Below are 23,425 nucleotides of genomic sequence, written 5' to 3'. Positions count from 1 at the left end.
GAACGTTGGCACATCGTTGCCAACCAACGGGGATTCGACGCTGCTAATCGAGCTCGACATTGTCTTTGGTTGAAAAGCTTTCTTGGATGTTTAATCCGCAGGCAGCATTGGTTAGATTTATACACGTCTTGGGAGGTAAACTATTTAGGAAAATTGGGAACTTTCCATGCCAAATTGGAAAGTGCGCATCTTTCTCGAAATTGTCAATTTTCTTTTTCAACAAAAAGGAAACAATCTTGACAAATAAGTTCCAAAAGAAGAGTGGGCCGAACGAGTCGGCAATGTTCTACAAGGGTATTCAAACCCATACTTAAATAAAATCTGAAGCGAAAGCAAAACAAAGAAAAACATAATTTTAAACGTTCACGTCACCGGATAGATCTGCTTGAAAACTCCCAGCGTTTGAGCCGAAGGGATGCTCAACGGATTCTGGAACCGTCGTTTCATCGGTCGCTGGGGGAGGAAATCCATAACCGAGCTGGTCCGGGGACATGGTTAGGTCATTTTCATTCAGCTCAAGGACATCGATCGCAGTGACAGTCTTCTCGGCGGCGGCCTTTTTCTCGTCGATCTCCCTTATTCGCTCCTCAGGAATGACAGCCCCATTCTCAATCAGATATCGTACAGCTCCCTGTACTCTGGTGGCTTGGTTCAGCAGGTCTTCTAGAGGGCGAACTTTCGCCTGCTCAACTAGATAGGCCTTGACCTTGTCTAATCGGTTTTGCGCTTTCTTCGCTGTCCGCTCCACCTTATCCCAACGATCTTTCCGAAGTCTCTTAACTTTGAATTTGAGCTGAACTTTCAGCCCTTCGCATGCCTTTTACAGGTTGGCTTTCTCTTCCTCCAGAGTAAGCGCTCGGGAGTTTAGTTCGTTAACCTTCAGATCGGTATTGGCAATGATGCCATCTTTTTCTGCAATAAGCGCCTCGAGTTCCTCGATCCTCTCATCCTTCGCCCTGCTAGCGGCTTGGATCTCTTTTGCGTACTCTTTCACCTTTTCGAGTTCGAGATCGGACCCCTTGCTGGTTTTGACCCGCCTATCGTATTTTTGAACCAGCGTATTCATTTTTGAACCAGCGTATTCCTCTTGGCGTCAGTCTGAAGCGTAATTGGACAAATGAAACTTTAATAAGAGTTGATAGTAAAACGAACCATTAAGTGCGATTCAGCGACGTCAAGGAATGCTTGCTTGAATTCCAGTTCGTCAGCTGACGGAAGAATTCGGTTGGAAATCTTCAGAGCCCGGAAAAGTTCGCCTGAAGCCTCGCGATTGGTCACCAAGGGATAATTGCCGAAGTAATTATAGGCAAAGTGATTCGTCTTGTCATCTTTTCTTTGCACGCGAAATCGATCGGCGGACTCCAGTCCGGCTTCATCGGCCGAACGTTTGCGGCTCGGTAACGGATGCGCATCGGTGGCTGGCTCGACATTGATTTGTTTGTCTTTGTTCGTTTTCCTCTTCCTCCTTCTAGATCCAGCTTCAAGCTGGGGAACGTCTTGTTCTTGGTTCGGTGGATCGGCGTTCTCTAACGCCAAAGGAAGGTTTTCTTCCTCTGCAACATTTGATGGCTCGATATCTTCTCCGGGAGCCTGAGTAGGGTCGGTGACGGTCTGATCTGGGGTAGGATCTACTTCGGTTAAACCCTGGGATGGACCGATCTCGGCCTCAATGGCAGCTTGAGTTTCTCGGCGAACGATCTGAACATCTTTTGATTCCATGACACGGCATCCGGCAGGTCGTCCTAGCGAACTGGCGAAACTTGGAAAATTCGTTCTAGCTTTGCCCATTGCTGTTTCGACACGGATACGGGTAATAAAGTCCCACCGATGATTGTTCCCGGTTAACAAAGCGTCTCTAACAAGAATATAGTTCGGAGCTAGGCGCGTTGCACAGAACGGACGATCTGGAAGCAGAGACACGAAAAAGTTAAAACTGGTCAGCAGTGCTGAAGTCAATTAAAATAATAGAAATGTAAATCTACCAGGATTTTCATTCCACACTCTCCGGTAAAAACCCAACGGGTTAGCAAATGAATACTGGTCGACGCGGACAAAGAAGTATTGATTCATATACTTCTTGAATTTATTCACTCGTTTGCCGACGAGGAAATTATGAGCCGGTCTCATGTTCACTTCCCAGCGATTCGGACTCTTCGAGAGCTTGAAATTTGATAGCTGTTCGAAAGCTTGAACTTTAAGCTCGACTCCGACTTCGGCTGCCACGGTCAAGGCAGCCATGAAGTTACAAATAGCTCCGGGTACGAACTGCGAAATCGCTATCATCCGTCTTTGAGCATAAATTGAAATCAACTCCGGGATTGGGAATAGGAGGCGACACTCGGTAAAGTAACCCTCATACAAGCATACATACCCTTCCGGGGGGCTCCAGGGGCGTTGGTCGTCTCGAGGAATCAGAATTGTGACGTTGCTATTGAACAAGCCACACGAATTTAGCATTTCGTTCACAGTTGTGGTCGAACTCACACTCTTTTCGCCTCCAATCCGTCCTGCGTGGTCAAACAAAGGGTCGATATCCTCGATCGAAAATCCTAAAGGTACGAACCAATCTTCCTCCTCGTGACGAACTGATGACGGCAAGGTTGGGCCCACCTGCGAAGAAGAGGCTCCTGCTGTACAGCGGACCAAATTTCGTGGGACTTCGGAGGCCGATCTACTTGATTCCCCGATCTGCGCGGAGCGATCAGGGTTGAGCGTTCTTCGTCGGGAAGTACGACGAATTAATTGTTCGCTTTCTGGCGAAGAGGCAGGTTCCGAGGTGCTCGCCATATCTTGAGTTCGGAGAGTGTGGAAGAAAAATAACGAAATAAAACGGAAGAGAGATCGGAGCAGATTACCTGTTGCTGTTGGCGAAAAATAAGAAATGAGGAGAGTAGAAGCGTATTTATAGAGCCGAATGGGCGGCAACCCTACGAAAAAGTAATGATGACCTACGCGACTCTTCGAATTCCGAGCTAGCGGATGTGACGGAAACGACACGTGTCGCCTGGACAGAATGCGGTGAGATGATTCGGAGATCTGAATAAAATCAATTAAAACTTTATGGATTAGATCGGATATTTTCTTTCCATAGTTCAAAATATTCGAATTAAATCTCGAATATACTGAACTGGGGGGGGGACTAATTGTTGGTGCGGGATTTAGCACCCCCATCATACCGAGCTAAACCAGAAATGTTAATTGATTATCTAACCGGGAATCCGGTTAAGGGATCGATTAGGTTTTCGGGAATCAGTTCGGATAAAGAATAGTCTTGGAGAAGAAGGAACCGACATCCACTTCGGTGCGGCGGCCGACTCAAGCAATAGGGCAGTTTTCCATATTTCACTTCGTCTGTTAAGGAAAGTTAATATATTATGAGATCTCTGAACATGTATAAATAAGGGAGACTTCTCCATTGTAAATCATTTAGAATCTAATACAATAACCGAGTTCTCTTTTTGCTCTTTACAACAAACCCTAGTTCTTTCGAGTTCTTCTTCTTTACTCCTAATTTCAAGGCTTAGATCTATTTTCTAGAGAGATAGCTCTATTGAATTTGTTTCCCTCCATAAACAAAATCATTGTGGAAACCTAGTTTCTACACAATCTAAAAGATATGATCAATCAATCATACAACTACAAGCCAACAAAAAAAAAGGCCAAACAACATAAAAAACGTGTTAACCACAAACGGCAAAGGCATTTTAGTTGTGAGTTAATTCATATATAATTGGAAGGCAACACACAACCAACAAAGAAAAAATCTCAATTAAGCAAAGAAGAAGAGAAGTAATAGTAAACTTAGTACAACAGAGACAATTGTCAAAGGACCCGTCTAACTTAAATTAAAGAGCTGACTAGTGACGGATCAATTTTTTTCCTTGCAAAGTCACCTTCAAAACAGTACCTAAATTATTGAGACATCTCGGACGGACAACCAAAGAAAACAAATAACATATTAGTATTGTTCCACCACCAAACAAGAGCTACTGTACGAGAGAGATTTAACTCACTTTTAATTCGCACTATGTAAACCGTAAAATCCTCAGTTCTCTGTTTTTACTTGTGAGTACATACAAAATCATTAAAGATTGATTACTATCGCATTTAGTAACCATTGTGACTACTATTGAGGTGGGTTTAGAATGTTTTTGTTAAGGACAAAAACAAACTAAATGAAAGACTTCAAATGTTTTCATTACACAACACAAAGCATGCATATGTATGTTGTTTGAGTCTGGCAATGATTTAATTAAGTACGTCTGATCCGGTCAACCCGAATAAAATCACCTTAATTGATATTTTGGTACCGGTTTGGTTATACTAAACCGGAAATCACTTAAAAATAATCGAAAGCAGCCCATAATGAACCAAAAGGGAGATGATCAGGAAGCAAACGAACGACCGAATCGCCAATCGCCACCGTCCGAAACTATGGCACAACTGCAAAAATTTCCCAACTTTGAAGCAAATCCACGCTTCTATAGTTGTGAATGGTCTCATGTCGAACCTTTCTGTTGTTGGGGAGCTAATTTACTCGGCTTCTTTGTCTGTTCCTGGTGCGCTTCAGTACGCCCACAAGTTGTTCGACGAAATTCCTAAACCAGACGTATCTATCTTTAACCATGTGTTGCGCGGCTCTGCCCAGAGTTTGAGACCTGAAAATACGGTTGCTTTGTATACTGAGATGGAGAGACGAGGTGTGTCCCCTGATAGGTATACGTTTACGTTCCTTCTCAAGGCGTGTTCGAAGCTTGAGTGGAGAAGTAATGGTTTTGCTGTTCATGGGAAAGTGTTGAGACATGGGTTTGTGTCTAATGTGTATGCTAAAAACGCTTTGATCCTTTTTCATGCTAATTGTGGAGATTTGAGAATTGCAAGTGAGCTTTTTGATGATTCTGCTAAAGCTCATAAGGTTGCTTGGTCTTCTATGACTTCTGGGTATGCTAAGAGAGGGAAGATAGATGAAGCTATGAGGCTTTTTGATGAAATGCCTGAAAAAGATCAGGTTGCTTGGAATGTGATGATCACTGGTTGTTTGAAATGTAAGGAGATTGATAGAGCAAGAGAACTCTTTGATAGGTTTACAGAGAAAGATGTTGTGACTTGGAATGCAATGATCTCTGGATATGTAAACTGTGGGTACCCGAAGGAGGCTTTAAGTATATTCAAGGAGATGAAGGATGCTGGTGAACACCCAGATGTTGTGACAATACTGAGCTTGTTATCTGCTTGTGGTGACTTAGGAGACTTAGAAACTGGGAAGAGACTTCATCACTACATCTTGGAAACGGCTTCCTTTTCGAGGAGCTCTATATATGTGGGCACTCCTGTTTGGAATGCTTTAATTGACATGTATGCAAAGTGTGGAAGCATTGATAGAGCAACTGAAGTGTTCAGAGGAATGAAAGATCGGGACTTGTCAACTTGGAATACTTTGATTGTTGGTTTGGCTTTGCATCATGCGGAGGGATCAATTGAAATATTTGAAGAAATGCAAAGGTTGAGAGTATGGCCAAATGAGGTGACGTTCATTGGAGTTATATTAGCTTGTAGCCATTCAGGAAGAGTTGATGAAGGGAGTCGGTATTTTAGCCTTATGAAGGATATGTATAATATCGAACCAAACTTAAAGCATTATGGTTGTATGGTAGACATGTTGGGGCGAGCAGGGCTATTGGAGGAAGCATTCATGTTTGTGGAGTCGATGACGATTGAGCCTAACGCCATTGTATGGCGAACACTTTTAGGTGCTTGTAAGATTTATGGGAATGTTGAGTTAGGAAAGTATGCAAATGAGAAACTGCTCAGTATGAGAAAGGACGAGAGTGGCGATTATATGTTGCTCTCCAATATATACGCTTCCACAGGTCAGTGGGACGCAGTGCAGAAAGTAAGGAAGATGTTTGATGATACAAGAGTGAAAAAACCTACTGGAGTTAGCTTGATCGAGGAAGACAATGATAAATTGATGATGAGATATTTACTCTCGTCAGAACCTGAGTCAAAATCAAGAGGTCGGACTAGTTAAGGTAGAAAACCAACGCTTCATTGGCTAACTATGGATAGTAAGATTGGATATTTTCCTGCAATTATAGTCTTAACTTTGAACTCTGAAACGGGTAAAGGCAATATTATATCCTTTCTGTTCTAAGAAACCGAGCACCGCGTTTGATAGGAAGCTTCTATGTTGATGTTTACACCTTAACTTACAAGATGATCTTTCAATGAATTTTTGTGTAACATAAAGTTAACTTTATAAAATCCAGCGTTTTTCTTGTCATCTATAATGGTGATTTCATGATTAGAGATTTAGCATATCTTTATAGAACACTATAAAGGAGAGAAGATATAAGATGATGTGGTAACTGATAGTTAAAGCACAACTTTTGACATAATAACTCGTTACATAAACCAGACAGAAAATATCAATGGAGATGAGAAAAGAAAAAACACAGATGCTGAGGACACACGACCGAAAGCTCATCAAGTTAACATTTTTACACACCAAACCATGAATTTTTTTAAAGCAGGGAATAGGAAAACTCATATATCAGGTTAAGACCAGATCTTCAATGGCGTCGGGAAAGAGCAATAGCTGATAGGAGAATAAGAAGAATGAGGAGGACAACGGCAATGAAAGATCCAATCAGAGACCCGGAGATACGCTCACAGAATGAGTTGAACTGTTGACAAATAGCATTCCAGTTTGTTTTGTTGTTCCCATTGTGTGCCAAGTAGACAATGGCTGCTGCTGAGGATGCTCCAGCAGTTAGAAGACCCAACATTACCTAACACATGAGGAGGAATTAATTGCAAGTCTTTTTCATTTCTACTCACATGATCTGCTCATTACTCTTTCAGTGTTTTTTGTTATTATGGGGTTGAGCTGGAAAGCTAACGAGAAGGCACATGCTTATTAAAGAGAATGAGTTTGAATTTGCTGATGACTGATGACTTACCACATCAAGGACGATAAGAAGAATTCTACTATTCTGAGTCTTGCTCTTGACGATGTGTACAAAGGCCAAAGTTAGAGACAAGATAAGGTAACCACTCACAACAGCATTTGCTACCACAAAGAACCTGATTGATCAAGCAAACCAAAGGCAAAAACACTTTTCAAGAGTTAATCCAGGTCATTCCCTCATATATTAAAAACAGGTTAAAAGAAGTTTAAAAGAAACAGATCGCATACGTTAAGGCTGGAAGATCGCTGTATTCGGCTTGGAACCGTATGAATCGAGTAAAGAAAGGCAGTGTTTCATGTGTGGTTCCCATGAGGATTGCACTACCTATAGTGTTAAAGAATGCAACAATCCTGAGGATAAATTCAAGAATGGCAATCCTTCTGCTCATCAGACCGCTCTTTTGAATACCTTTGCTTGTTTCCACGACTTCAGCTTGACCAGACTTCATTTTCTCTAGATTTCTTGAGAAGGGAGTTAGGGTTAGCTATGTAAGAAATAATGTTGTGAGAGTTTTGATGAGGGTTAAGAGGAATGAGTATATATAGTGCATGCTTTGGGACATATAGTGGTTGTGATAAGGTCCTTATCTCATTGTACTTGCTAAAGGTATCCCCTTTTTAGTAATATAATTCCATAACTTTTGCATAGAGTATATTCTTTATAAATCAATACATAATAAGCTTCATGATCCACCCTCTTTAGTATATCCTTTATCAAATTTGGAAACATAAAGGCTGTCCAAATTTGGATACAAATCTTTAGCTGGAATATGTGGAGTAGTTACATGTTATATGATCATGCATGGTGATAAGTTAAATTAATGGAATTAGTTATGTTAGCCGCAGATGATTAACAAACCCACTCAATCTTTTAAATTACATTTTTTTTTAATAGTAGGATCGGAATTCTCTATAGTTTAGTTGGAAATTTAAATTAAAGTTCCTAAGTGATTGGAGATGTTGAACCCAAATGTGTTATGTGTCAAACACCTATAAAATTGAAGCAGGACACCTAAACCAAATGATAATATTCAAATGTCTATAAAAGTATGTACGCTTTTTGAGTTCAAAGGGATGACTTCAGCTTTTGAGTTGGCTTACGTGAAGATGGAAATGATAACGCAAAAGTTGACAACAACAAAGTCAAATAAAATACTCTGGCTCTCTTTTAGGGCGGGCGTTTGCAATCGTAAAATTACATAAAAGAACACAATTTTCTTATATTTCTAATTTAGCCTCAAAACTTAAAAAAACTGAGTCATCATCGCTTCCAAGTAAACCCATTCCCAGAGAGAAGTCTAGACAAGAATCCTTCACTAGCTGTTGTCTTCTTCTCTTTAGAAGTGCTCATGTTACTAATCAGAGACCAATGAGTCTCAAAATCGATTTCATAGCCACACTTTTGCATCATCTCCATCATCTCTGAAGCTTTCACTGTCTTGTTCTCTACTCGAAACCGATCAATCACTAGCTTAAACATCTCTCGACTCGGCGTTTCGCCTAACCCGACCATTGACTTGATGAGTCTTTCTGATTCCACAACTTGGCATGCCTCACAATACTTTTGAACAAGACCACTCCATGTACTTATGCTTGGACTTAGACCTAATATCACCATTTCTGTTTGAAAGTCCATAGCTTTATCCAACTGGTTGCATCTCAGCAAACCACTGATGACTGAATCATAGCTTGAAGAATCTGGAATGCTTCGGTTCTTTATCATTGTGTTCAACAGATGAACCGCAATGTCAAGACTCCCGTGATCAGATAGTTTCTTGATTAGATTATCGTAGTTACGAGCCATCATGCCATTGCGTGTCACACGGATCAGAAAATCTTCAGCTTGAGAAATTTCGCCTTTTGAAATTAAGGATTCAGCGATTTGAGTTTGGACAACTGAAGAATCCAAAATCCAGCCTTTTGATTCCATTACCTGCCACAAGTCAAGAGCTTTCTTCACATTACCATAGTCACACAGAAACCTTATAACTGCTCTTATGCTTCGCTTATTAGGCTTCATCCCCTCAGAGATCATAGCCGAGAGATATTTCACAGAACTAGAATAATCTCCAGACAAAGAATATCCATGTACGAGAAAATTAAACGTGGTTTCATCAGGCAATAATCCTCTCCCCTGCATTTCGAGCAAGACTTTATTAACCTCCAAGTGATTATTAGCCTGAAACAGATAAAAAATCAGCAGATTATAGAAGATTAGGCCGCCAGGATTGCTTTGTCCTAGAACCAGAAACTCCTTCAGCCTAAATGCAGACAGAAACTGACGTTCTAAACACATTTTCCGAACATATTCTCTGTAACTCATAACTGAACAGATTATGTTCTTCCTCACCAAGATTCCTAGGACTTCCTCAACTCTCCTCAGGTTGTTACCTTTACAATAACCTTGAAACATCAGATTGTAGATGAAATTATTCGGTAAAGACCCGTTTGATAAAATTATGCGATTTTCTGCATTGGACATCATCCCAGCTAAGCATAGTCCTTCTATTAAACTATACTGGACAGAAGATGAATCTGATTTCTCTGCTAAAGTAAATGCCTTTTCTGCTTTGTTAGCTCCACAAAGTCGAGGAATTAACAACAAACAACTTCCCACGCTTGGAAAGTGTTTCTTGTCTAGCATTTCGTCGAGAATAGCAAATGCAGTTGAATCATTCTTCTCCTTGCAGAGTCCTTTGATAAGATGATTGTGAACCACTTGTTCCAAAAGGTAACCCTCTCCTTCAAGCCTTTTAACAACAGAATGAGCGGTAGATGCGAACCCAAGAACTGTGAGCTTCTCGACAAAAATCCTACACGTTTCTGACTGTGATAAAGGATATGATATGAATATGCGCTCAAAGAGTTTAACCGCTTCCTCCACCAGTCCTTTCCGGATAAGACCTTCCCATAGAGCTCCGCAACTGTTCAAATCAGGTAACCAGTTAGCATTTTGGGCAGCACCCCACACATTCAGCAGATCATTGAGTGTTTCTTTCTTACAGAAACAACTTATCAAATATGTGTAAGTTGCGTTATCTATAGGATGTTGCATTTGAACCATTCTATGGAAAATAAGTTTGCTATGGCGGCTAAATCCTGTCTTGCAATATTCTTGGACCAGAACGTTGAGGGTTTCTCCATCTAACTGATTAGCCAGCTTTGGCCATCTTTCCAATAGGCTAACACTTACTTTGACATGAAAACGCGATGCGCAGAGGCTCTTCATTAAAACAGCAAAACTCCGACGTGACAGTTTTTGACCCCAACGAGCCATTTCATCATGAAGCCCCAATGCTGTTTTTAAATCGCCGTCCTTACATGCACTAACAATACGTGAACCAAATTCCGGAAGCGCGGATCTGTCAAGTACCATATTCACCTTTTGCTCGTAAGCATCCAAATCAGTGTGCAAGTATAACCCATTCCCAAGATCATCGAAGAACTCAGCTTTGGAAAGTTTGGAATCATTGTCCCTTTTCAATCTAACAGCTAAGGGATCAAATCCTACTAAACTAAAAGCTTCTGAAAGAGGATCTTCAACTTTAGATGCTTCTATCAACCCATAACCAAACATCTCGTTAACAATAGTCTTAGCTTCTTCAAACCGTCTAGCTTTGCAGTATCCAGTTACCATGATCTTATATGTAGACAAGCTTGGCAACATTCCATTTTCCTTCATCTCATCCAGAATACAACTGGTATGTTGCCACAATCCTATTCTAAAAAGCCCACCTAAGATAGCATTATAACTACGCACATCAGGTTTTAAACCCTTTGACGTAACCTCAGATAAATAAAGAAACCCTCTTTTGATATCTCCTTCATAACAACACCAACCAATCAAGATACCGAAGGTAACTTCATCAGGTTTAAAACCTAAGCGCACAAGCTCCTCCATATATACATAAGCTCTCTCTGAGCCAAACTTCTTGCAGAGTGAATGTACAATCCTATTACCAACAAACAAATCAGGTTCATACTTAACTTCACCAATGAAACTCAACAAATCCTCAAAGTCCTGCTTCTCGCAGTACCCTAAAGTAATCTTACTATAGATTGAGCTATTCAGGTCACAACCCAAAGCCACAAGCTTTCTCGCTAGAACTCTAGCCTCCTGCACTCTCTGGTCCAAGCAAAGCAACTCAATAACTTTCCCAATTCTATCTATATTCATCTGTTCTGATTCAGCCGTCGTCTCCACCCAATCCAAACAAACTCTATACGCTGATTCTGTTCTGTGAAGTCTGACCAAATAATTAATAAGAAACTGGTAACACGAAGCTACAGGTACTAAACCCTTACGCCTCATCCAATCAAACAGCATAACTGCCTTCCTGGTATCGAAATCATCAACATACTTCCCAATCAAATCGCAGAAGACCCCCTCGTTAACCAATGTATCTCCTTGGCTCTCCATCTCCATAAGCAAGAATTCAACTTCCTTAACCATACCTTCCTTGATAAGCATCGATGCCATGATTTCACAAGCCTGAGGTAAATGATTAAACCCTTTATATTGCCCACTAGCCCATCTGAAAATCTCCCATAAAGCTCGAACCTTTCTACTCCCAGTTCCATCTTTCTCAACCTCAGATTGAAAACCCAGTAACAGTTCAAGCACATTCTCGGGTTTCAACCCAGGGGATCTCCTAAACCTACGGGTAATATTGGGAATTACATCGGACAAATCCAAAAGCAAGTCTTTTAGAGAGGAACCAGTGACGTCACGGACCTTCGTTGCCCCACCAGGAGACCTCGAAAGCAAATCAAACGAGGAAGACTCATAATTTCTTGGGATAGCTGAATCATTTCTCGACGAAGACGCTAAAGAGTAACAACGACATGAGAGAGATGTAACCTTGTTAAGAAAACGAAGGCGAGTGGAAATAGTGATGGAGAGAAGATTAAGCATACGATTGGAGAAATCAATGGAAGTCTCTTATTTGCCTTCTTCTTCTTATTCAACTGCTGCATTCGTAGCTCTCTCACCAGCCAAGAAGGATCGAAACTACTGGGAAGCGACGCCGTTTTAGCTTATTGTAATCAAATAGGCTACTGAAAAATTTCATAAATAGGCCTAATTTTATATAAGACAAGTATGTATACAAATATTTATTGATCCAAATAATTTTACAAAATAAATTGATTCATATAATTTTCTTAAAAAGTTGAGATAAAATAAATTTCTTCTACGAATCTAAGTATCTAACTCAACACTCGATTAACATTCATGAAATGTAGAGATTTCTTTGAGATATGTAGCCAAATCCGGGTGGCTCAGGCAAGAAAACCGGTCAGTCATAGCCACGAAACAGAACGGGACTTTGGAGTAGTCATTCACACGGAGAGATTAAGTTACCGACAATCAAATGACAAGAGCGTCTTCATTCTTCAAGATATAGCAACCTGTCTTTTATTTAACTCCTGCCAAAGAAGCATCTGTGCAAAGACAAATAACATAGAGAGAAGAAGTTTATATACCTTTCATGTGGACCAAAAGGGATAACAGATTGATGTTAATGCCCAAAGTGGTTCGTCGATAGTAACTGTTTAGATTCTCACTCATCTCTTTCCCTGCATAAGATCTGTAACAACTCTTGAGAGACTATTAAGGTAATAGTTTGCGATACGGAAACCTGTAAGAGTGAGGTTTAAGCCTGCTGAAAGTAAAACCAATGCTAGAGAGCGTTTGACATAAATTGAATAATTCATACATACGGAACTACACGCAACCAAACTAAGGTTTCGGAATCTGATCCAAGGAAAGAAAAGGTAAACTGAAAGACAGACAGCATTACAGCCAAGGCCAACTGGATAAGGTTTTTAACGGGTAGGAAAACTTGGCAGTATTTTGGTTACAAGCGGACATGAAAAGTTTTGAAACAAACTTAAATATCTCATCCACATGTAATCGGTTCTCCTAGGTAGAGTTTGGTGGTTCAGCTTTGTCATCTTGTTTGGTGGAAAAGGCTTCAACTGTGGGCTGTGGGGTTGGCTTCAGGCTTCAGGATCTCACACTGTTTTAGTGGGACGGGAAAAGGTCACAAAGGGAAAAAAAGCAGTAAATCAGAATCTGACACCGGGACAGATCAGATTAGGTTATGTCATGAACTTGGGACAAACAGCTAGGTAAACTAAGTTTTAAAGAAGGACTTAAGCAAACCATGTTATAATCTAACCTTTATAATCACCCACCAATAGCTTCTAGTAATCATAGTTTCTGCGTCGATAGGTAGAAGAATGGCTGGATAACCTGATGACAAAAACCCATGATCAGGATCAACCACAAAGAATTGTTAGGCAAACGAAAAACAAAATTATGTGCGCTATATCGTCATTAGAAACACTTGATAACGGAAGTTCTAAAAGGTAAACCGGTAAAGACTTCATATAGTGTTACAAATACATCAGGAAACAAATAAACTCACCCAGAACTGCCACTGCGTCCAGATGCATAACCTCCTCCATACACTCCATATGGAGTACTACTACTACCACCAACCTACAAAAACACGTCCGAAGAGTCATTAGGTGAGAAATGATACGATAAAAACATGTAATGAAACCTTTTAGAAGACATACCGGCGGGCCATACGGAGAATAACTCTCAGAAGACAAAGCACTTGAGCCATAACCACCAGGATAAGGATTCCCACGTTCCAGTCTTCTGCTATCTCTACTATCATAGTCCAATCTATCACCAACATCTGGTGCAACAGGAACATAAGGCAAGACCGGCATAAGTGCAGAAACAGCACTTTCCCGGTCAAAAACATTGGCTCTTAATCTTGATGTAATTTGTATGAGAGCATCCTTGGCAACGTCAAGTTCTCCAGAGATCTGAACATCCAAATAACTTCTGCTGTTAACACTCCACGTGAAGGGCTTTAAGCGTGAGAGGATAAACTGCAATGGAAATTAGAGGAGTATCATTATGATATTGTGAATTTTATACCTGAACCATCTCATCATCGTCAGATGCAACTTTTGGAAGATTTTCCTTCCCCAATACGCGAATGTTAGCTTTGGTCATTCTTCTCATCTCAGTTATGATGGCTCCTCCTTTACCAAGGATACAACCAATCCTAGAACTTGGCACAAGAAGACGAGTCGTGAATGAAACAAGTCCAGAATCTCTTTCCACCTTATCACTGCACTTTGGTTGCAGCCGCATAGCTGCTTCTATGGTTGGGGAATATGCGTCCTCAAAAACCTAAAATAGATTAGACACTGTCAAGGCAGAAAAGTTGAATATGCAATTCTTAACTAAAAGACAGGGCCATTGAAAGAAATTCAAACCTCTCTTGCTGAAATAGTTATCAAACAATCGTTTCCTTCAGTTCTATTGCTATCAACTTTAATGGTTGCTCTAGTTTCCTGTCGAAGCTGATTGATAAGAGCACCACCTTTCCCTATAACACTTGCAATGTTCTCAACTGGGGAAACTAGCCGAATATAGAACTCTGTTGCCGGTGGCTCATTTCTTGGAGGTTGGTATAAAGGGCGAGACCATTCTCCTGCATCACGTCCATAGGAACCTATCAGCGGTGCTAACCCTACAAGTCGAGGACCACCCGCATGGCTCATCAGTGAAGCAGGAGGATGTCCACCAGACATTGCAGACGAAAGTAGGTTCTGACTACGTGAAGGATTATCATGAAGGCGAGAAGCAATCTGATGCAGAGCCTTCTTAACAATGGGCACTTCTCCAGATATCTAGAAATAAAAAGAAAAAGCTTAGTGAAAAAGTGATTTCATAAGAAAAGGCAATAAAAGTAAAACACATAAGTACCTGAATGAGCTCATCTGAACTCAAGGCACATAGAGGCATGTTTCTGTCCTTAATGATACGAATTTGAGCACCAGTGTCACTCCGAATGTTCTGAACAATCTGGCCACCTCTACCAAGAATACATCCAATCTGATCCGAAGGAACCAGCAACTTAGCAGTAACTTGATGCTCTCCTTCAGAGCTATCTTCACTCTGGGCATCATCTGCAACTACTCTATCATGGATCCTAAACAAAGCATCCTGCGCAGGAGAAAGTACTTTATCTCCATCTCCAAAGGCATTGGTCTCATCACTAGGACTATAGATCGTAATCACACGTTCATCACATCCAGGAATCGCTTCCCCTATTCTAATCTTCGATCTAGTCTCCGTTCTCAATTGCTTGACAATATCACCTCCTCTACCAATAACACTCCCAATCTTTTTCACAGGGCAGAGGTATCTGAATACAGTATCGTCACGATCAATGACAAGTGAGTCTCTGTCATCACCACGATATCTTCTTTTGTTTCCACCATTGTCATCGTAATCAGACTGAGGACGAGACCTCTTTCTATGGCTATCTCTATGATCCGGTGACATTGTTCCAATCAAAAAAATAGGGAAACAACTCTGTACCTTCCAATCAAAATTAAACAATTAGAACTCCAAATCTATAGTAAACCTGAGTTTTTTCAACCAATCACAGGAAAAAAAAATATATATATATAGCAGCCACAAGTGTGTTCATAAACAAAAACTATATGCAATTTTAAATCTTTTCATAAATCAATCCATTTTCACATAAGATCAAAGTAACAAATTAAATCAGAGAACTTGGAACTCTAGTCTATCAAAAGAACAAGCTATACAAGTAACCCAAATGAGAAGAGACTTAAGAAAAACAAATAGAACTCCAAATAGGTACAATTGGAGATTCCGATTACGATCTCAGAGAGGTTTGGATTGAGGAGAACAAATTACGAACCTTTGATTCAGAGTCCCCCGCAGACGAAATCGATTCTTCGGATTCGGGGATATCAGTATTTTCTAGGGTTTGCGCGGACTTTAATTAGTTTTTTTCCTTTTTCTTTCTTTCTGATTAAAAAAAAAACATTAATTAGTTATTTGTTCTAGGGAAAACGTCCTGGTTCCCCATGAGAACTATGATATCGTACCAGATGGAGCCCGATCTTTACCCCCGTCCCAGATGGCTCTCCTGAAATTCTTCTCAATCTATATACCCATATATCTGTAATTTACGTTTTGTATCTCCATGAGAATAGAAGATATCATCTATTTCACCATTGCTATAGGTTTAATTGGTTTACTATTTGATTAACCGAGTGACGAAGTTTACAAACCAAAATAAACCTGATTTCGACCCGATTAAAACCTGATTTTGACCCGATTAGAAACATAACCCTCAACCGAGAAATCCCTAAAATCACATTTTAACCTCTTTTTTGTTTTCTCTCGCGACGAACCCTAGAAAATCAAATTTCACCATCGATTTCTCAAATTGAATCGATGGATTTAATAATCCGATCTGGTTTTGGGCAACAAGATGGTATTGGGCAAAGAGATGGTGTTGGAGAACGAGAGTACGATGAAGAAGGAGAGGATCGAGATGAATTTCACGTCGATATGCTTGCTCAGGAATTTACCGATGCTGAAGAGTCGATTCGTCATGATACGTACCCAGAAAGTGACGACGAGGAAGAAGGTCGTGGTCGTGGTGCGGGTCGTGGTCGTGGTGCGGGTCCAGAGAGGGTGTTTACGGATATCGGACGTGGTGATGGAACTTTGTGGAAAGACCAATCCTTCTACAATGGGGTCGCATTCAAGGAGAGTGTCTTGGACTATGCACTACATACTGGTTACAATTTGAAGCAATACAGGTATGACAAAGATAAACTCGGGTTTAGATGTGTTGGGGATAAGGGCAATTGTGAGTGGAAAGTGTTTGCTGCACTTCTTCCAAACGCATCTTTGTGGAAGATTACGAAATACATTGATAAGCATTGTTGTACCCCCAATGGCGAGTGTGAGATGTTTAAGGTCCCAGTCATAGCTAGAATTTTTCTCGATAAGATTAGAGAGGAGCCGGATCATTACAAGCCTTTGAGGATTGAACAGATTATCATGGAAAGGTGGAAGATATCCGCTACTAGGCCACAATGTCAAGCTGCTCGGAGAAAGGCTTTGGGATGGATAGAGTATGAGTATGAACAACAGTTTGCACGACTGCGAGATTACCAAGCTGAGATCTTGGAAGCAAATCTAGGGTCTGTTGTGGAGATTGATACAATTAAGAATGATGCTGGTCAAGACGTCTTCAATCGGTTTTATGTTTGTTTCGATGCCCTTAGAAGAACTTGGAAACAGACTTGCCGGCCAATAATAGGAGTTGATGGCGCCTTCTTAAAGGCAAAGATCAAGGGACAGTTGCTTGCTGCATTAGGCAGAGATGCAGACAATGGCATCTATCCAATAGCCTGGTGTGTTGTTCAAGTTGAGAACAAAGACAATTGGTTATGGTTTGTGAAGAGATTGAAGACTGACCTGGATCTAAACGAGGGAGATGGTTACATTTTAGTGTCTGATCGACAAAAGGTATGTATCTAACTAATTTATTATATTGGTTAATAAATGTGAATGCTCTCGTTTTTAATATGTTTGGTTTTTGGTTCTCAATTAGGGGTTGATAAAAGCTGTGGAGTTGGAGTTACCACAAATAGAGCATAGAATGTGTGTTAGACACATCTATGGGAACTTGAAGAAGACTCATCCTTCCAAGAAGCAAATCAAGCCACTCCTCTGGCATATGGCTTGGAGCTATAATGCAAAACAGTTCGGTGAGAGACTGGAACAGATACACGCTTATGACACTGGTGTGTATGATGATGTTATGAAGTCGAAACCAAAGAGCTGGTGTCGTGCCTTCTATAAGTTGGGGGGTTATTGCGAAGATGTTGACAACAACTTCACAGAATCTTTCAACAAGACCATCGACAAAGCAAGGGAGAAACCGTTTGTGGCAATGTTGGAGACAGTTAGAAGACTGTCTATGGTTCGGATTGCCAAGCGTTCAGCTCTCTCTCATTCTCACAAAGGTAATTAACTTTATTCAAAATTTAATGCAATTTTCTACGATTGTCTATGATTTTATTCAAAGACTGTCTATGATTTCTACATATTTAATGCAATGTTCTTGGTTTTTGATGTTTCAGGTTTATGTACTCCATATGTGGCAAGGTTTCTTGCTAAAGAGCATGACAAAGCTTCGGAATGCCAGGTGCATCCTTCTACTAATGGGTGCTTTGAAGTCACACTGGATGGAGACAAACACAGAGTTAGTTTACAAAATATGACTTGTACCTGCAAAAAATATCAAATATGTGGTATTCCATGTGAGCATGCCTATGGAGTGATTCTGAAGAGGACGTTAAGTGCTGATGACTATGTCTGCCAGTGGTTTCGAACTGCTATGTGGAGGCTTAACTACACAAATGGCATTACTCCACAAAGGGGTGCTCGTCATTGGCCTTCGACTTTAGGTGAGAATGTTCATGTTCCACCTGAGCCACCACAACCTGGGAGAAAGAAGATAACCAAGGCAGACAAGAAGAGGAAGCCAGGTGTAAATGAGTCTCCTGTCAAGAAGAAACCAAAACATAAAAAAAGGATAATGCACTGTGGAATTTGTGGTTCTGATCAGCATAACCGTAGGTACCACCAGAAGAAGAATCAAACACAGGTTGTTAATCGGTTTTTTCTCATTTTATTTCTCAAGATGAGTCTCTTGTTCTCATTTTTTGAAATTTGCGGTTTTTCAGGCTTCTCAGGGTGGTGGAGGAGAAGTTGTTCAAGGTGGTGGACTTTCTCAAGATGGTGGTGGACTTTCTCAATCTGGTGGAGGAGAAGTTGTTCAGGGTGGTGGAGGACTATCTCAAGGTGGTGGAGGACTTTCAGAAGCCTGAATATTGAAGATTATGGTAGTAGGGGTCTGTTTTTTGGTTTAAGAGACTAGTTGGATCTGTATTTTGGTCGAATAGACTAGTAGGGTTATGTTTTTGGTCTGTGATCATGTTGAGAACATGATTTCAAAACGTTATCATTCTGCTTGTTTTCAGAACATGTGTTCATCATGTTCTGCCTTTTATGAAATGTGGAATGTCTTATCTTATTAAATGCAATAGCAACACCAACAGGAGTTCACACTCAACACCAAAACAAACAAGAGCATAAAGCAGAGCATACAACCGAACAACAATAGATTACAACCGAACAATAGTTTACAATAGCTCATCATACAAGCTTAAACAGAGCAAACAAGATCATAAAACCGAAAACACATACAATTATACTCTTATTCATCCTACATTGCAATTCAGCTTTTGCTTCCAACAAAACTTCTTCAACCCTCTCACAAAGCTCTTTTTCGAACTCCATTTGCATCTTCTCAAATTTCAGCTTCTGTTCTTGCAATGTCTCTATTGTACGCTCTTTCATCTCTTCTTTTACTCTCTCAAATTGAACACCCAATGTTGCTACCTCGTCCAACAATGCCTCATCGACCCACTTAAAGATGTGGTTATCGTTCACAAGCTAACATTATATCATAGAATACAATGAAAATTGATGAGAAGGATTAGGCTCGGATATGGATTAGGTCGATGTCTACATCAAACAAAGCATAACATAGTACCTTCTTTGCTGCTGCTTCTCGACATCGAAAGTATCTCCGAGAAGGATTAGGCTCGGATTTGGAATTCTTTGCCACGATGTGTTCCCCACACCAGCATCTCTTAGGCACGCCAACGACGAATCCTCTTTGTCGAACATTTGATGAACCACTCGAACCTCCAGAAACGGTACTCATGGTTGCAAAGATCGATTTAAGAATTTTATGCTTTTAGGGTTTGAGGATTTGGGGATTTTAATGGAGTTATAGATGTGTTATAGATGTATCGTCTCGGGTCGGATTATTAACATCAGTCAGGTTTTATTTTTGGTTTTCTATTTGGTATGAACGGTTTCGTATTGGTTCACTCTTTAAACCGATAACATCCCGATATATGGGTATATAGATTGAGAAGAATTTCATGAGAGCCATCTGGGACGGGGGTAAAGATCGGGCTCCATCTGGTACGATATCATAGTTCTCATGGGGAACCAGGACGTTTTCCCTTTGTTCTAATTAGACTGCTTCATAATTTAGAAAATAATATTCATATTTTATGTTTATTTTTTTACCACAAAAGATTAGTTCAATTCAAACAAACCAATTGGAAGGGATATTATTTACATACAAAATATAATGCGGAGTGGTACGCGCTTGGCATATCAGAGAGTCTGCACTTACATTTGCGTTTCTGGAGATAAGAGATAAAGAGAAAGACGAAAATTATGCCCTGTCTATCTTGATGTCGTCTAGGTACGCCGAGAAAGCTGGCCAGTCCGAAGGAGAAGATACCATCTTCACCAAGTCTGAACAGTCTGTATAAAACGCCACATCTCTGAAGTTATGTCCGATCATACACTGTATAGCCCAAATAAAAGCTTCTACTTCAACATGTAGGGGAGAGAAACTTCGTCGGAAATTGGTAGCTCCTCTGGTTGGCGTCGCATCCTGAAATGATGAAGAAATCTATCCCGCACCCACAAGCGGATCATATGCTTTCCAAGATCCATCTACGAAGCAGCAAAAATTCGTAAAAAAAAACAAGAAGGTTTACGGCGGGAACCCTCTATTGGGGTTCTATTTTATGTTGAAGATTGCTTTTTTTTAAGCAAATTTAGGCCCTGATTGGTACAAGACTTTTAAGACTTAAAAAAAAATAAAGCCTTGACAGCCATTTATTTATCAATCATACTTTTTTACTTAAATTTTTTTTAAAGCTTTGTAAGTCGTTTTTTTTTCCTTTTTGTTTTTTCAGATTTCTTAAATTGTCAAAACCAGACTTTAAAATTAAACAAATATAAGACTTTATTTTTTTCTCTCCCCCATTATACTTAAAAGCTCTCCAAAAATTTATATATAAATTTTACATAAATTATTTTTACACATTAATTATTTTTTTTTCTCCTTCTCTTAAGATCCATTTCAATCATAATTATTTTTACTTTCATTATCATCATTAATATTATCATTTTAATATATTTTAATAATAAAAGTAAAAGCTTCAGTTTTAAAAGTGTTTGTTACCAATACAGCTAGCCAAATTCTCTACAGCTAAAATTCTCTAATGCTAAAGCATCTACAGCCAAATTCTCTACAGCTAAAATTTTAAAGTTAAAGTCTTTACAACCATAAGTAACAACCGTTACCAATCAGGGCCTTAGTTTCCAAAGGATTTCTTCAGAACACGACATATTCATCAGACAAAATCTAAGTTCAAAGTAGAGGGAGTATCATTCATACTTCTCCTTAATACAACGAGATTAATACTAAGTTCTTTATCACGAGTTTCTAAATCTCTCTCTCTCTCTTTGTCTCCTTATGCTTCATGTTCCTCTTCATCCTCAAAGTAAGCGTGATTTGAGAGCAGAATATGTGCATTGTTGATGATGCGGTGAATCATGGTCCTCTTCTCCTTCTCAGTCACTGCCTCCGTAAAAATATGAACTGATTGGAGGTCCCCAGCCATAATCCTATCTCACACTCATGGCTAGGGTTTTCCACCAAAGTTCTCACGGATTATCCTTGCATACAGCTCCCTAAAAATATGAACTGATTGGAGGTCCCCAGCCACAATCCTATCCCGCACCCATGGCTGGGGTTTCTCACCAAAGTTCTTACGGATTATCCTTGCATACAGCCCCTAAATTAGATTTTTGGTTAGAGTTTAATTTTTGCACCGTTGAAGATTGCTTATATTATTTATTTAAGATGTATTTTTTTGGTGAATTTAATTATTTAAGATACTTTAAACAAATTCGATATCCGAAATAATACAGTTGGATTATTTTTTAAGTAATATATATTTTTAGTTCAAAATTCATTATTTTGTTTAATTATATATTTATATTAGCTGATTTGTTTTATCAAAAAAAAATCAAAGAAAATTTAAGTTTCAGTTTGATCTTTCTTTTCTCAATTTTTTTCAATTTCATTTTGGTATTTTTTTCTGTTCATTTTGGGTTTAGAGAAATATTAAACTTACTTTGGTTTTGTTTTTTGTTCAGATTTTAAATTTTTTAGTTACAATCTTTTAATTGCAGTACATTAATACAAAAAAAGGTAAAAATAAGAACAACATATAAAAAGATTGATGTGTCTCGAAAATTTTCAATTAATAATGACGTTTCCTTTGTGTTCACCAATTATATGATTATATCAAACAAGTGTTCTTACAATTTGAAGTCATATTTTCCACAATTAAGAGAATAGAGCTTAGCTTATCAAATTTTCAAATTACATATTGGTATTTATTTTGTTTACGAACAAAAAAAAAAAGACACTTTAAGACGAGCTTGTTGTTTTCTTGGAAATTATGAAAGTGGAGGAGATTGGGGAGGAGGAGATGCCACAAAACCACTCCAATTGGTGTTGGACCCCGGCGGGTCATAATCCATCAGCTCCATCGTCTTTCTCACAATGCCTTCCTGTATTTACCATTTTTATTGTAATATAGTTAATTAAAATTCGTTTGATAAAGAAAAAAAAATTATATGTACTTCTTTTTTTAAAAAAAAATAATAATAACTAGGTGACTACTCTCATATACACAAACAAAATTCAGATGAAATATTTAATCCGAAAAAATAAAACGGTTCAAATTTATACTATATATGATTAGTCAAAAAAGAAAAAATAATTAGCAATATATACAGAAAAAATGTATGATTAATGCAAGAAAATTAAGCGAAAATTTGAAAATACAAAAAAAAAAAAAAACCAATTACAAAAATGTAGTTTGCCTTCGATAAAAATAAAATCTTTCCGGAAACTTGTTTTTCTAGTTACCATTTTCAAACATTTTTGGTATTGTTCCAAGAAAAAAAGAGTTTTTTTGCACATCTTCTTTACATTATAAATGGAAAAAATACACCTACAAACTAATCATAGGTAGTATTTTTTTTTATTATTATTTTTTGTTAAAAGGTTTCATACGTAGTATTATTATCCATGAAGAGTTCTGAATATATATCATAATGCAGAAAAAAAAGAAGTATAAGTTCTAAGAGTTGAAGAAACTAGTTAAAGAAAAGTAGAGAACAGAGAAAGTACCCTGGAAGAAAAAAGCTCAGCAGTACTGTGAACTCCTGACAACTTTGCAGTTCGCAAGTTTCTCCCCATGGCTTATAAATTTAAAAAAAAAAAAAATCATCAGGCATGAATTCTAAATCCCACTAAAGGCTAAAACATAAACTCTTAATAATATTCGCAACAGTGTGATTAAGAAGAAGAGAAGAAGATTTCAATTAGCTATTACCAGTGGAGAAGAAGATAAGTAGTAAAAGAGAGGAAACAAGAAGAACTTTGAAGAAACAAGATTGACCCATTGTTGTCTCTTTGAAGTTCTGAATTAAGATTCATTTATATATTAAACTTTCTATTATTATTTTAGTACTAATAAGTTTTGGTAGTTATCAAACCATTCCTATTACTATAATAGTAAAACTTTAATAAAGAGAAAAGAGAACCTTTAGCTTCAAGGTTTTCCACTTTTCCT

The 23,425-nt window shown here is 39.0% G+C and overlaps 5 protein-coding genes and 3 pseudogenes across 15 annotated transcripts in view; 3 read left to right on the top strand and 5 right to left on the bottom strand.

Moving 5' to 3' along the window:
• The window catches only part of LOC104769790 (UDP-glucose 6-dehydrogenase 3 pseudogene), a 94,969-nt pseudogene extending 79,018 nt beyond the window's left edge, over positions 1 to 15,951 (top strand). The window contains exon 3 of the transcript XR_015592878.1: positions 15,882 to 15,951. The product of XR_015592878.1 is annotated as a UDP-glucose 6-dehydrogenase 3 pseudogene, transcript variant X3 (transcript). The remainder of the gene's footprint in view (positions 1 to 15,881) is intronic.
• Positions 4,236 to 6,283, top strand: LOC104772264 (pentatricopeptide repeat-containing protein At5g15300 pseudogene; annotated as a pseudogene). Its single transcript, XR_015592544.1, has one exon. The product of XR_015592544.1 is annotated as a pentatricopeptide repeat-containing protein At5g15300 pseudogene (transcript).
• LOC104769774 (casparian strip membrane protein 5-like) lies at positions 6,342 to 7,504 on the bottom strand. Its single transcript, XM_010494060.2, has 3 exons — positions 7,199 to 7,504; positions 6,963 to 7,086; positions 6,342 to 6,791 (listed from the first exon to the last, which is right to left on the bottom strand). Exons 1-3 carry the CDS (start codon positions 7,417 to 7,419, stop codon positions 6,573 to 6,575), a joined length of 564 nt encoding a protein of 187 aa, XP_010492362.2. The 5' UTR covers positions 7,420 to 7,504; the 3' UTR covers positions 6,342 to 6,572.
• LOC104769773 (pentatricopeptide repeat-containing protein At5g15280, mitochondrial pseudogene) lies at positions 8,099 to 12,021 on the bottom strand (annotated as a pseudogene). The gene has a single exon (XR_015592875.1). The product of XR_015592875.1 is annotated as a pentatricopeptide repeat-containing protein At5g15280, mitochondrial pseudogene (transcript).
• On the bottom strand, positions 12,037 to 16,035 carry LOC104769771 (RNA-binding KH domain-containing protein RCF3). Of its 8 annotated transcripts, none has more exons than XM_010494054.3 (8): positions 15,733 to 16,035; positions 14,766 to 15,377; positions 14,273 to 14,689; positions 13,929 to 14,186; positions 13,556 to 13,813; positions 13,402 to 13,475; positions 13,153 to 13,226; positions 12,037 to 12,990 (listed from the first exon to the last, which is right to left on the bottom strand). In XM_010494054.3, the coding sequence occupies exons 2-7, from the start codon at positions 15,345 to 15,347 to the stop codon at positions 13,178 to 13,180; spliced, it is 1,638 nt and encodes a 545-aa protein (XP_010492356.1). In that variant the 5' UTR covers positions 15,348 to 15,377; positions 15,733 to 16,035; the 3' UTR covers positions 12,037 to 12,990; positions 13,153 to 13,177. The 8 variants fall into 8 exon arrangements, with proteins under 8 accessions (XP_010492356.1, XP_087361100.1, XP_010492358.1 ...); XM_087504974.1 differs by having other exon boundaries at positions 12,037 to 13,046; positions 15,733 to 15,956; XM_010494056.2 differs by having other exon boundaries at positions 12,037 to 12,558; positions 15,733 to 15,956.
• A 93-nt stretch (positions 16,036 to 16,128) lies between these two features.
• Positions 16,129 to 18,777, top strand: LOC104720178 (uncharacterized). The gene is made up of 3 exons (XM_087503559.1): positions 16,129 to 17,360; positions 17,446 to 17,860; positions 17,978 to 18,777. Exons 1-3 carry the CDS (start codon positions 16,275 to 16,277, stop codon positions 18,775 to 18,777), a joined length of 2,301 nt encoding a protein of 766 aa, XP_087359685.1. The 5' UTR covers positions 16,129 to 16,274.
• Positions 18,778 to 19,006: 229 nt separating this feature from the next.
• LOC109128473 (uncharacterized protein At4g04775-like) lies at positions 19,007 to 19,937 on the bottom strand. Its single transcript, XM_019234856.2, has 2 exons — positions 19,456 to 19,937; positions 19,007 to 19,355 (listed from the first exon to the last, which is right to left on the bottom strand). The coding sequence occupies exons 1-2, from the start codon at positions 19,627 to 19,629 to the stop codon at positions 19,056 to 19,058; spliced, it is 474 nt and encodes a 157-aa protein (XP_019090401.1). The 5' UTR covers positions 19,630 to 19,937; the 3' UTR covers positions 19,007 to 19,055.
• Positions 19,938 to 22,035: 2,098 nt separating this feature from the next.
• Positions 22,036 to 23,344, bottom strand: LOC104769769 (uncharacterized). The gene is made up of 3 exons (XM_010494052.3): positions 23,186 to 23,344; positions 22,981 to 23,051; positions 22,036 to 22,355 (listed from the first exon to the last, which is right to left on the bottom strand). Exons 1-3 carry the CDS (start codon positions 23,253 to 23,255, stop codon positions 22,242 to 22,244), a joined length of 255 nt encoding a protein of 84 aa, XP_010492354.1. The 5' UTR covers positions 23,256 to 23,344; the 3' UTR covers positions 22,036 to 22,241.
• Positions 23,345 to 23,425: the final 81 nt, after the last annotated feature.

The sequence above is a fragment of the Camelina sativa genome, chromosome 20, assembly GCF_030686135.1.
Source record: "Camelina sativa cultivar CO46 ecotype springtype chromosome 20, ASM3068613v1".
Lineage (NCBI taxonomy): Eukaryota > Viridiplantae > Streptophyta > Magnoliopsida > Brassicales > Brassicaceae > Camelina > Camelina sativa.
Note: the sequence above shows the minus strand (reverse complement) of the source record. Positions and strands in the feature narration are given on the sequence as shown.

Coding starts and splice junctions, on each gene's coding strand:
- LOC104720178 (XM_087503559.1), top strand. CDS start 16,275: ATGGATTTAATAATCCGATCTGGTTTTGGGCAACAAGATGGTATTGGG. Junction 17,361..17,445: donor TAGTGTCTGATCGACAAAAG/GTATGTATCTAA, acceptor GTTCTCAATTAG/GGGTTGATAAAAGCTGTGGA. Junction 17,861..17,977: donor TCTCTCTCATTCTCACAAAG/GTAATTAACTTT, acceptor TTGATGTTTCAG/GTTTATGTACTCCATATGTG.
- LOC104769771 (XM_010494054.3), bottom strand. CDS start 15,347: ATGTCACCGGATCATAGAGATAGCCATAGAAAGAGGTCTCGTCCTCAG. Junction 14,690..14,765: donor GTTCAGATGAGCTCATTCAG/GTACTTATGTGT, acceptor TTTTATTTCTAG/ATATCTGGAGAAGTGCCCAT. Junction 13,476..13,555: donor ATTCTCCGTATGGCCCGCCG/GTATGTCTTCTA, acceptor GTGTTTTTGTAG/GTTGGTGGTAGTAGTAGTAC.
- LOC109128473 (XM_019234856.2), bottom strand. CDS start 19,629: ATGAGTACCGTTTCTGGAGGTTCGAGTGGTTCATCAAATGTTCGACAA. Junction 19,356..19,455: donor GAGAAGCAGCAGCAAAGAAG/GTACTATGTTAT, acceptor ATATAATGTTAG/CTTGTGAACGATAACCACAT.
- LOC104769774 (XM_010494060.2), bottom strand. CDS start 7,419: ATGAAGTCTGGTCAAGCTGAAGTCGTGGAAACAAGCAAAGGTATTCAA. Junction 7,087..7,198: donor AGCGATCTTCCAGCCTTAAC/GTATGCGATCTG, acceptor TTGATCAATCAG/GTTCTTTGTGGTAGCAAATG. Junction 6,792..6,962: donor TTCTTATCGTCCTTGATGTG/GTAAGTCATCAG, acceptor CTCATGTGTTAG/GTAATGTTGGGTCTTCTAAC.
- LOC104769769 (XM_010494052.3), bottom strand. CDS start 23,255: ATGGGTCAATCTTGTTTCTTCAAAGTTCTTCTTGTTTCCTCTCTTTTA. Junction 23,052..23,185: donor ACTTATCTTCTTCTCCACTG/GTAATAGCTAAT, acceptor TAAATTTATAAG/CCATGGGGAGAAACTTGCGA. Junction 22,356..22,980: donor CTGAGCTTTTTTCTTCCAGG/GTACTTTCTCTG, acceptor TGGTAAATACAG/GAAGGCATTGTGAGAAAGAC.